This window comes from Hakea prostrata, chromosome 7, assembly GCF_041222555.1.
Source record: "Hakea prostrata isolate BN-2017 chromosome 7, UWA_Hpros_2, whole genome shotgun sequence".
NCBI lineage: Eukaryota > Viridiplantae > Streptophyta > Magnoliopsida > Proteales > Proteaceae > Hakea > Hakea prostrata.
The window spans coordinates 8,331,432-8,343,443 of NC_142606.1; the positions used below are offsets into that span (position 1 = coordinate 8,331,432).

General features: G+C 39.3%; 2 protein-coding genes across 2 annotated transcripts; both read left to right on the forward strand.

The window, feature by feature from the left end:
* The first annotated feature begins 775 nt into the window (after positions 1–775).
* LOC149009445 (65-kDa microtubule-associated protein 3-like) lies at positions 776–6,024 on the forward strand. Its single transcript, XM_089163758.1, has 13 exons — positions 776–1,103; positions 2,367–2,458; positions 2,612–2,818; positions 2,963–3,202; positions 3,283–3,492; positions 3,578–3,733; positions 3,837–3,996; positions 4,085–4,236; positions 4,325–4,412; positions 4,591–4,664; positions 4,831–4,905; positions 4,988–5,276; positions 5,366–6,024. The coding sequence occupies exons 2-13, from the start codon at positions 2,387–2,389 to the stop codon at positions 5,791–5,793; spliced, it is 2,151 nt and encodes a 716-aa protein (XP_089019884.1). The 5' UTR covers positions 776–1,103; positions 2,367–2,386; the 3' UTR covers positions 5,794–6,024.
* Positions 6,025–7,599: 1,575 nt separating this feature from the next.
* On the forward strand, positions 7,600–11,671 carry LOC149009446 (vesicle-associated membrane protein 711-like). Its single transcript, XM_089160545.1, has 4 exons — positions 7,600–8,041; positions 9,033–9,223; positions 9,636–9,799; positions 11,137–11,671. Exons 1-4 carry the CDS (start codon positions 7,825–7,827, stop codon positions 11,225–11,227), a joined length of 663 nt encoding a protein of 220 aa, XP_089016671.1. The 5' UTR covers positions 7,600–7,824; the 3' UTR covers positions 11,228–11,671.
* Positions 11,672–12,012: the final 341 nt, after the last annotated feature.

Consider the following 12,012-nt stretch of genomic DNA (forward strand, 5'->3'; position numbering starts at 1 on the left):
CGTGACAAAAACTATGAGGCCTAAACAATGAAAATACGTTTGTGAAGATGTCTTGAAAGGTTTCACATTACTCCTAACTTTCCCACTAAGAGCTGCAAATATGGGGTTTTACAATGCATGGGGTGGAAAGTAATGTACATCCCAAGGCTGTCTGCCATTTTCCCAACATCTAAAACAACCATTTTGGGAGTTAATAAAATAGAGAAACTATATTTTTTCAAGAATTTTCTACCCCTTTATCCAAAAAAACAAACTACGCCTTAGAATAAATAACTACGCTACAAACAATATTTTATTCTTCTTTTAATGCCACATTTTGAATTTTACTTTTTGAACTCGAAGTTCATTTGACCCCATTCATGCCATTCTCAATTACATTACATTCTCAAGAAATAAATTTATATTTATATCCAATCCTCCAATACTTTATATATTAACAAATCTAATAGAAATAGATTTATATTTATAATATTTTTGTTTGTTAGGTAAATTGACAAAATTTGACCCCATGGAGGTTGAAATATGAGGCAGTTTAAAAATAGGGAATCGGAAATCGGCAGTCGTGTTTCCTACGCCCTCACTCGCCCCGCTCGGATCGGTCGAGCTCTAAACCATTGTCTTTCACTTTTACGGGTGAGAAAGAAAGTGAACGTTTAAAACAGTTTAGGGTAAGCCATTTTTCCTCTCTGTTTTTCGGTCAACGAGTTAGGGTAAATCATTAAATCATTAATAAAGAAAGCATTATATTGCGACCGTTGGCGTTACATCTGAAATTCAAATCTCCCACTCCTAGCCCCACTCGTTAAGAAAAACATAAAGAAAACACCTAAAATCACTCGTCATCGTCTATCATTCCAACGGCTACTTACGCCCGAGGGTCTTTCTGTTCTCTCTCTTAGGGATACACTCAATCAAGCGCTGATTATTACAAGATTTCTGCAAATTCCTTCAAATCTTCAAGGATTATCAACAAGATTCGGATCTTTCCTTGGGCAAATCACTCTGTGTGAGAAATTATCAAAATTTCCAGCGATAATTCTTCCTCGCTGAACAAATCAAAGTCTTCGGTGCAGCAAGAAACATCACTTTCGTTGTATCGTCAGGTGTGTGACACGGTTCTTCTTTCGATTGTTCGTTAGTGTATTTTTGTTTATCGTTCTCTAAATGGTTATGTGCTTCTGTCTATTAATATTTGGCTTCGCTGCTTTATGAAATCGTATTCGTTCTTGTTCAAGTTGCTTCCCCCCACCTTTTTGTAACATAAAAGAAAATTTGAACATATGCAATTTGATGGCAAATATTTCGCTATGAGACTTGAACTTGATGTTTGGGATTCCAGCTTCAGAAGGCAGGTTTTGGCACCCTTGAAATGGAGCTAAGTGTATAAACGAGCAATTTCTCATTTTCAAATCTCGATGTCTTCTAATCTTTAAAAAGAGGGAACTCGTTTTACTAAAAGTGACAGAGTATTAAGATGCACTTGCTGTCTGATTCGAACTTCCAAGAGGAGGGGGAGATGAGGAGGAAGTATGAGCAATCAGAAAGTAGATGGTCCCATCATGGATTTATGGATTGTGCTTCTCTTCCATCTACTTTCTGATTGCTCATACTTCTTCCATACTGAGGAGTCATCGTTAGATTGTGCTCACTTCTGAGGGATCATGGGAGGAGAGTAGAATGGAGTTCAGTGGGCGGAGAGACAATTCAATGGTGATCTGATAGAATTTTAAGCCAACTATTACTCCATTGTACAATTAACCACATCTGGAAGGACAATAATTTCTGGATCTTTCGGAGGAAACTAGCACTAATCCAAGCATTATGAGAAGCAATGGAACCTTGCCGAGCCACCGTTCCTAAGGGGCCTAATAAGTTATACCCCTAAGAATCAGTACCTTGTCGACAAATTGGGAGCCCAGTAAATTTGCTATTCTAGCTCGTTCTACTTGAAAACAAGCCTCTCTGTGAAAGCAGGGTAAGGCTGCATACACCCTGCCAGACCTGGCACTGTTGGGTGCACCGAGTAGTGCTCTTTTTAGTTAGTTCTGTTGTAGTTGTTTTTTGAGTAATGTCCTCTATTAAGCCATCTCTTTGAGTTGTTCAGCGTGGCCTTTCAGTGTTTGATGGAGGTAAACCCTTGTTTTTCTTCTCTTTCCGATAAATTTGTTATTTTTTCTTAATTGTTTGGGTCTGTTAACTTATTCTTTGATTATCTGGTTGTATTCCTTGGAGATCCTAAGCCAAAAGGTGGAAATTTTGTTCTCTATCCCCATGCTTTTTACTGTAAATACTTTACGTGTCATAGAAACGGATGATTATTCAGTTTTTGTTTCTGTGCGTCCTACTGAAACGATTGTCTTCTGCAGAGAAAAGTATCTGCTTCATCATGTCTACTCTCCAAGATGATCAGTTTTCGCAATTGGAAACAACTTGTGGAAGTCTTCTCTATGAACTTAAGGTTTTCCTTGGAGCTTCTATACAAAAAAACAATGTGCTTCTTATGATATTGCATTGTTGTCTCGGATTTTTTTCATCTTGTTCAAAAACAGTTGTTTCAACTTTCTGATTTAATTTTAATTTTTTTTTTATTTTGATCTTATGTTGAATTCAGGTGATATGGGATGAAGTTGGAGAGTCTGATGCTGAAAGGGATAAAATGCTGTTTGAATTAGAACAAGAGTGTGTACAGGTGTACAGAAGAAAGGTAGATCAGGCAAATAGATGTAGGGCTCAGCTACGTCAAACAATTGCAGATTATGAAGCAGAGCTTGCAAGTATCTGTTCATCAATGGGTGAACTACCAGTGAACATTCGGCAGGTGGGTCTCTCAAGTCAATTTTCATAAGAGTTTGACAGGTTGGAAGAAATCAATTAAACATGTCACTGACTTCTTGCTCACATTTCTCAGCTAGTTAAACTTTTAAACCAACTGCTTACTTTATTGATTGGGTTGTGTCTGCAGTCTGATCAGAGCCTGAGAAGTTTGAAGGAAGAGCTCAGGGCCATTGTTCCAGAGCTGGAGGAGATGCGAAAAAGGAAATGTGAGAGAAGGAACCAGTTTATTGATATCTTGCAGAAGATACAAAAAATTTCAAGTGAGATTGGTAGATCCACAGAACACAGCATGGTGGATGAAACTGACTTGTCCTTAAGAAAGCTTGAAGAATGTAACAGGCAGCTGCAAGCACTTCAAAAGGAGAAGGTTTGACTCTCAACCCTTTCATTTCATCAGGAGCTGTTATGTGCCAGAAATTGATTTTGATTTTCCTTTTTCATGTACAGGAAGAACGTGTAAAACAGGTTCTTGAATTACTTAGTTCTCTCAACTCTCTGTGTTTGGTGCTCGGTATGGATTTCAAGAACACAGTTCATGAGGTGCACCCCGGTTTGGATGATTCTGAGGTACCAAAGAACATTAGTGACAATACAATTGAGGGGCTGGCTGCTGCAATTCAAACACTGCGAAAAATCAAGATAGAGAGGATGGAGAAAGTAAGCATCTGGACTCTTGAGTACGCTTCATGTTCTATGAGAAAAATCTTTCCATTAATTTACTAACTTTTTTAAGTTACGGTAGCTGCAAGATCTGGCAACAACAATGTTGGAGCTGTGGCATTTAATGGATACACCAATTGAGGAGCAGCAGATGTTTCAGAACATCACCTGTAACATAGCTGCTTCTGAACATGAAATAACAGAAGACAACATTCTCTCTGAGGATTTCATTAACTATGTAAGTGCATAATTAAAACCACATATAACCATAGAAAATTTTTATTTCCAATGTTTTTATGGTTTTCTTCCATAGAATATGCTTAAATGATTTTTTTATGCAGGTCAAAGCAGAAGTTTCTAGACTTGAGGAACTGAAAGCAAGCAAGATGAAAGAGCTTATTCTGAAGAAGAGATCAGAGTTGGAGGAGATTTGTAGACGCACACATATGGTAGCACAGGCAGATATTAGAATGGAAAGTGCACTCGCAGGCATTGAGTCTGGTCAGAAAGACTAATAATATCTACCGCCTTTTTGAGCAGTTAGGATTGATAATATGTGTTTATGCAGTTAGGGTCACTTCTTGTGCAGGTGTTGTGGATCTTTCTAGTGTCCTAGAAGAACTTGAGCTTCTAATTGCAAAATCTAAAGAGGAGGCATTTAGCAGGAAAGAAATACTTGAAAAGGTAGAGAAATGGTTAACTGCATGTGAGGAGGAGAGCTGGCTTGAGGAGTATAACAGGGTACGAAATTGTGTTCTTTCAGAGGAACCGGGATTTCAGTCGCCCTCTTTCATGTCTTTATTTTTCCAAAATGGTGATGATGTTTCAGGATGAAAATCGCTATAATGCTGGTAGGGGTGGCCATCTCATTTTGAAGCGTGCAGAAAAAGCTCGTTCTATGGTGAACAAACTTCCAGGTGTGTATCTTGCACCACTCATTGTTATAATTGGGGAAGTTTCCAAATAATGGTTCCTAATTTTCATGTTCATTGAGGATATTATTCAAGGCTGTTCTAGACATTTCAATAGCTTGCCTTTGTGGATTATTTTGATGAACTTAATTTTCTAAGTTTCTTCTGCTTGGTGTTGGACTAGCCATGGTAGAGGCATTGACATCAAAAACCCTTGCATGGGAGAGAGAAAGAGGGGTGGAATTCACATACGATGGTGTAAGAAGCGCTCCCTTGTCAATTCTTAGGTTTTTTTTCATCTTATTGAAAGCCTGCCAAGTCAAAACCTTGAATCAATCATTATGATGGGCATCTGCCCCTGGAATCCTGATCTCATTTTGACTTATGCAAATGTGACTGAGCCCTTAATTTATCTGTTGTATAGATTCGGCTGCTTGCAATGCTGGAAGAGTATAGTATTTTACGGCAACAGAAAGAGCAAGAACGCCGAAGGCAGCGGGTGGGAATTCTATCTAGACTAGAATCACTGTTCAACAAACTATGTATGATTTGTAACTTCTGTACCCAATCCAAATTTGCAGGATCAAAAGAAACTTCAGGGACAGTTAATAGCAGAGCAAGAAGTTCTTTTTGGGTCAAAACCAAGCCCTTCAAAGCCTCAGAGTGGGAAGAAGCTCCCAAGAACTTCAACAGGAGGTCCAGGCAGCAGAAGACTCTCCCTTGGTGGGGCAATGCTGCAGACTCCTAGACCTGGTTCACTCAACTCCACAAAACCTACCCCGCAGTCACGCACAGTCAAGAAGGCTCTATTGCAAAATGACTCGTGTAACAGCCACCATGAGGATGAAGGTTTTGCAGCTTTACCTTCAGGTTTGTTCTTTTGCCCATTCTGTTTTCCTGGCACACTAATTTTGTCCTTGATATTTATGTTATGGTAACATGATGAGAACTTAATGTAGGTAAGAGAGGCTTGGATTGTGGTATCCCAGTGAAACAGCACTACTTAAATGCTGGTGACATCGAATCGCCCATGATGCGGAAACCGTTCTCTCCTGTCTCAAAGGCTAACATTACAAACTTGATAGAAGACACAAACAAAGCACAGAAAATTCTCCCTAGTAACAATATGGCCACACCATGCAGGTTGGCTTTTCTTAATGATGAGGAAGAAAATAGGACTCCGGACGCCAGGACAATTCCAGTCCCCACTACACCTTCAACTGTGTCAGTGCCCATGCAGACTGCCATGACCCCAGTTCCATCATCTGTGCCCCTTAGAGCTAACACCATGGGAGAGATGCCTGAAATGATTGAATACTCATTCGAGGAGAGAAGAGCTGGTTTCATCGTTCCCCAAACACATATGAAGCCTATTGTCCAAGTTTGACGAATTGGATGAACTCGAATGAAGTTGGTCTTGCTTGTTTTGCTTACTTTTCACTGTGGTGTATAGTGCCAATCGTTATTGACCTGTTGGCTTTTCTCATTCATGTATAAGCGAATTGTTATTCGCTTTATCAACTTGGATTTTCACTAACAAGGTTTCTTCACATGTGTGAACTCTGAATTGATTTTTGGTTAGGTACTGTTGTTGACTAAGTAGTAAACGTTCGAAGGATCCCCCCCCCCCCCCCTCAGCAGACCTTTTCCCCCAGAGATATTTCAGCTTTTTGTTTTTATCTTTTACTTTGGGATAAAGTGGTGAAGGGAAACAAAGAAATGAATATGAGTACTTGAAAGTTGAAACTGACTTTAATAGTGGAGCTGAATTGCAGAAATGGTTTGAGCAACTGATTGAGAAAATGAATGGGAGCTAGATTTGCCGAGTGGTTATCCATTCTTAGCAAAATCTAAGTTGCTGATCAATGCTCTGGACTTCAGGACTGTAGCAGGAAACAGCTCATATAAGGACTCTCTGTTCAAATAAATCAAATCACTCCATATTGGAGCATTCAAATGCCTTTGTTGAATATAATCATGTCACCTCAAATAAGTTTATTGGTATAATCATCTAATGTATCAGAGCTACTCTCAAATCAACATAGTATGACCATTCAGATTATATCCTTCATACGTTTGTTAAGTCCATCGCAACATCTTCACCTTACCTTCATGGTTTGTTTATTTGTCACACTGCATTGCATTCGTGCACATAAGGGGGCTTCAACTTCTGTGTTGCATATATATGGCCACAATTGAACCGACCACTCATTTTTTGGTTACCAATAGGTATAACTGAAAAAGTATTTTTCGAAAAAAAATCATAGAGATTTTGACCTGAATCATTCATTCGATCGTGGTTGTACGCAGCTCAGTGCTACATATTAATTGCGCATCACTGAAGCTCTTTGCGTATATATGACAAATGCCCTCACCTGTACATGTCTGCTTGATAAATGATTACGAAAATATTTATTATGTTTACCTCTTCTATTCAATTCTTTTTGGGGGATTGGGATTAGAGTCTCTCTTGTATTTGCATAAGTTCTTCCATGTTTCCTTTTTCTATTGTTGGTCGTGTATAAATTTTCGTAACATATATCATTTTTCATGCATTTCATTGATAGATTTCAAATTCCTCATCTCACCCACCAAAATTCATATGGTGTGGATCTATGTGTAGTTGACAATCTCTTATGTAGCAGCAATTAGATCAAGGAGTTCTTGAGTTAAAACCCCTGTTATTTGGTGACCAAAAAAAGAAAAGAAGGGGGAGTTGTTTGGTGGTTTGTTGATTATAGAAGCTTCGTTTCGACCACAAATTTCGATCATCGCTGTAGGTTGCACGACAACACCCAAGCAAGGTCCCTCAACTACACAACAGGGTAATGATAAAAAAAAAGAAAGAAAAACTACATAATCGGGTGGGATCTTCTTAGGGTTTCACCTCTAATTCATTTTTAAAGTACTTAAAAGTGGATCATATTCTTCTTTTTGTATGGTTGAGAAGTAACAAGGGAGCTCGCATGACGAGGAGGTGATCTAGACACCTGAGGCTGAAGTATCGGTGGGCGTCCCAGTGGAATTGAATATTGAAGTGGCGCTAGCGTGGCGATGCCTCCGACTGTGGTTGCTACGCACGATTGGGTTGGCGTTGCATTAATTTCTTTTTGTTTATTTATGTAGAACCGTTTATTGTTTATTATAATTTTTTGGTACATATTATTCATTATAATTATATGAATGCTATCATGTCACGCGACGCTGAGGTGTGAATAGCGAAAACTTTAATTCCGCCAAAAGCATCCGCCCAATCTCATCGATTGAAACCCTAGAATTGCTTGATGCTTCTATTCTGGGAATGAAATTCTCGACTGAGAAGTTGGTTCTCCATAGACCAGTTCTTATGTCACAGTAGGAGAACAAGAATTATTTGATCAACAATTCGATCGATTTCTGTTTAGGGGAGAGGAGAGAAATGGCGATCTTGTTTGCGCTGGTTGCACGAGGATCTGTGGTTTTGGCGGAATTCAGTGCAACATCGACGAATGCAAACGCGATTGCTCGACAGATACTGGAGAAAATCCCAGGCAACGACGATAGCCACGTTTCCTATAGTCAGGATCGCTACATCTTTCATGTCAAGAGGACCGATGGGCTTACTGTTTTATGCATGGCTGACGACACCGCAGGAAGTAAGGTTCTCCTTCTCCAATTCATGGCTTAGCTTTCACTGCTTACCCTCTTTTCCTCTACCCTTATTGTCTATACTGTTCGATTATTCATCTCTACAATCCGAAAAAGGAAATTTAAGTGAAAAACCTACCATTGGATCTGTTGATTCCATGCAAGCTCAACTAATTTAAGGGACCAAGCGTCTCTATTTCCATTTTTCTTCTTCTTCTTCTTCTTTGTTTTAATTTTTGCATATGGAGTCTTTACTAGAGTTGAATGGAGAAATTGGATTCAGCTGGCTGAAATTACTTGTGAGTAAGCTGGAATTGACATGTTTTTCTTTCTCACATGGAAAGTCAGTAAGCGGAGACTTGTCATTTCTAATTGCACTGCAGTATACGGAGTTGAGACCACGCTCAACAGAAGCGTGAACACTATTTAGGTACTTTCCGGCGCTGCGGTTGTAGGCGGTTCTCTTGCCCCTATTTGCCTCCCTTCCCGTGCATGTGTTTATTAGTGGAAAGGAAGAGAATGGGTAGGGGAACATTTGAAAACAGGAAAGAGGGATTGGGTGATCAATCCAGTATAGGAAGAAGAATTTGAATATTCGAAGTACACATATACTGAGATTTGTTCATGTAAATCAAAATAGATCTCATCTTTGGGTCGGTAAAGAAATGAGCATGCATTGTAGAATTCGTTCTCCTGGTTATGTTGAGAATTTCTAAGTGTTTATTGCGATTTATTCTATGGTTGCCAGAAGTTTCATACACAATCTCCATAGTACCAACACGTGTGAACGTGCTTTCATTCATGTATGACTCCATGATTTCATTCATGTAATCCTGGGTCATAATTGTCTTTGTAGTGTGTAAACTGCTTATGTGACTCACTGCTCATGTTTTTAAGCTTTCTCTACCTGTTGACTCTGGGAGGTGAATTGCAGCTCCGGTTATGCTTCGGAATGGTGACATTTGATGTTTGCGTAATATGTTGAGTGTTTTCGTGCAGGGAGAATACCTTTTGCATTCCTGGAAGATATCCATCAAAGATTTGTGAGAACCTATGGCCGTGCTGTTCTTACAGCTCAGGCTTATGGTATGAATGATGAATTTTCAAGAGTTCTGAGCCAGCAGATAGATTACTACTCCAATGACCCCAATGCTGATAGAATGAACCGGTTGAAAGGTGAAATGAGCCAGGTATATGAGCTTCAGGGATTCAGTTTCTATTTGTGGTGACCCTTTGCAATCTTTATCTGTTTTTTCCCCAGGTCTTGTTGTTGTTTGTTTGTTTGTTTAACTGCTCTAGTCCATGTTTGCTTCTCTCATTATGGCATTTGTTTAATAATTAAACATGGGCTATAGTCAGTTGGAAAAGGCACTATGCCCTTTATGTAAACTAATGTTTAGAATGTAGATCACCTCTTATTTATCTTTTTGGGGATTCTTTGTAGGGTGGGGGTGGGTGGGGAGTTTTGGGAAGGTCAAATAATAGAAAGAAATATTTTGTGCTGATTATTCCCAAAATGATGAGGGAACACAATCATCAGTGCAGTTACCATTTTGTATAACTTTTAAATTCTGAATACACTTTGTTTTTATAATTTTATAGGTGCGCACTGTCATGATAGACAATATCGACAAAGTTTTAGAGAGGGGAGACCGCTTAGAGCTATTGGTTGATAAGACTACTCATATGCAAGGAAATACATTCCGTTTCAGAAAGCAGGCTCGTCGTTTCAAGAATACTGTGTGGTGGAGAAATGTTAAGCTCACGTAAGTATACTGAACCCAAAGAAATGATATTCATAAGTTCAGGGCAGACACACACGTACACGCACACACACAGAGGCACATAGAACTCTCTCTCGTGCATTTGTGAGTGTATATGATGCACTCTATTGGGTTGGGCGTGGAATATCCAAAAGGCCTGTGCATTTTTTATTTCCCCCCTCTCTCTCTCTTGTTTCTCAGGGCAGTGGGGGTGAGGTGGCAGAGGGCTGTCAAGGACACTATGAGAAGGGTTACAGAATTGGATGTTTATGGGGCTCTATGACCAAACTATATACAAACTATAAGAAGATTAGTTGAAATCGTACCCACCATATATATATATAAAATTTTAAACTTGTGTAAGTAGAAGTTTGAAAATCCAATCTTTTGTCTTCCCTTGAGACATAGCAAATATTTTGTAGGCTAATGAGCCATTCATTGTCTTTTCTAAAGTGCTGCATTTAGCTACTAGCTATTCTTTAGTTTCAAGTCTTCACAGAGTTTAGACCAGATGAATCAAATGATCATAAATTCGTAACAATCTTATGGGATTTTTCTGGGAGAAATTTATGTGGATCACTAATTATTTGGTTTTCCTGGTTCTCATAGCCATCCAGTGTTTTGTGGTCTTGGTCTAGAAACTTTTGAGATAGAATATGGGTAACAGGGACATTTCAATTTTTTGGGAGTTGGCTCAAAGTTCCCACATCAGACACGCCACTTTTATAGGGGAATATTAGTTGATTGTCTCTGTGATGTTTTGTATGCATATAAATGTTATGTTTCTGCGTCATCATTTGCATGAATAAGATTATCATTGTGCTAATCCTGTGCTTAAATAATTTACATGCCTCAAGATTTATGGAAGAAATATATTAATGTTCTGATGCTGAGTCTTTTGAAGTAGTCCATTGGCATTGCATTTTCTCTTATTCCCCTCCTGGATGCAGTTCTATTTCTGTACAATTACGGTAGCAAATGTTGTTCTCTATGTAATCTTTTCTCCATAGACGTGCATTGCCATTGAGAAGTGGGAGGGGGTGGGGAGTTGGACACAGCCTCCTGTAGCATGTCATGTTGTACACCCTTGGTCAACGATTTGGTTATTTTCAGCTCTGATGCAATCTGTGTGTGTGTGCGTGTGTGTGTGTGTGACATACAACCCCCCACCCCTGCCAAAAAAAGAAAAATAGGAAAAAAACAAAAGATCGTATAAGTAAAAATAGAAATGAAAGGTGTATATAAATCTGGAAACATAAACCTGGAACTAAGTTTTTTCATTGCTACATTGGCCAGCTTCCTGATTAATTTGCTGACTGTTTTATATACTTTTTTTGCAGGGTCGCATTGATAGTCATCCTGTTGGTTGTCATTTATATTGTGGTTGCAGTTGTTTGCCATGGACCTACATTGCCTTCATGCCTGAAATGAGAAAGTGTTGATTGGGTTTGAGATAGCAGTTTCATCATTGCACAGATTTTGAAGGCTGAAGATGACATTGAAGATAGCATTTCTCAATGTCCTGTGTTACTTCACGTTCTCTTCTTGTTGTTTGTTTGTTAAATTTGTGTGGTCTTTTTTCTTATGGAGATTTCAGCTGTTTTGCTTGTTGGTGGCTGGAATGTTGTATGGGAGTTGGACAACACCAATGTCCTGATGTAGGTTTGTGGCGGTTGACATGTAGGGCAGTTGGAATTCCTGCAGTTTTGGCACCTTGGTTCGTCATCCCACCAACACCGTTGGTGGGAAGGTCTGGATTTGATGTTTGTTATGAACATTGAGTTTGATATGAACATTGTATTCTCCTTGTTAACCAGTTAGACTCATTGAATGTGTACAAATACTTTTGTATAATGTAGCTATATTTCTTGCAGGCAGTCCTGGAGTAAAGTTTTTAATCAGTTTTTAAGTGTCAAGCAAGATTCCATAAAATTCCAATGGCCTTCTGCTCCGGATTGGATCGGTCAAACCCCCCTGCCCCCGCCCCACCTTGTCCTGTTGAGTATGCTCTGCTGAATTCCTCTTGATAGCGTTTGCTTTATCCACTTCTGCTGGTCCTGGGAAACCAATTTCCAGGTGGAGCTGAAATAAACGAGCCATCTCAAACTAAGGCAGAAGCCCAACCAACCTACTTGGTTTTAGGCGCCATGAAATTCACTAAAGCTGGTGGAGTCGTGGAAGCAAAAGATGTTCTACCTGGTTGGAATGAGTGAACA

Bases quoted from the DNA above. Each gene is read 5' to 3' on its own strand.
- LOC149009445 (XM_089163758.1), top strand. From the start codon at position 2,387: ATGTCTACTCTCCAAGATGATCAGTTTTCGCAATTGGAAACAACTTGT. The intron at 2,819-2,962 runs GTGGGTCTCTCA...TTGTGTCTGCAG, and splicing joins TACCAGTGAACATTCGGCAG to TCTGATCAGAGCCTGAGAAG. The intron at 5,277-5,365 runs GTTTGTTCTTTT...AACTTAATGTAG, and splicing joins TTTTGCAGCTTTACCTTCAG to GTAAGAGAGGCTTGGATTGT.
- LOC149009446 (XM_089160545.1), top strand. From the start codon at position 7,825: ATGGCGATCTTGTTTGCGCTGGTTGCACGAGGATCTGTGGTTTTGGCG. The intron at 8,042-9,032 runs GTAAGGTTCTCC...GTTTTCGTGCAG, and splicing joins GGCTGACGACACCGCAGGAA to GGAGAATACCTTTTGCATTC. The intron at 9,224-9,635 runs GTATATGAGCTT...ATAATTTTATAG, and splicing joins TGAAAGGTGAAATGAGCCAG to GTGCGCACTGTCATGATAGA.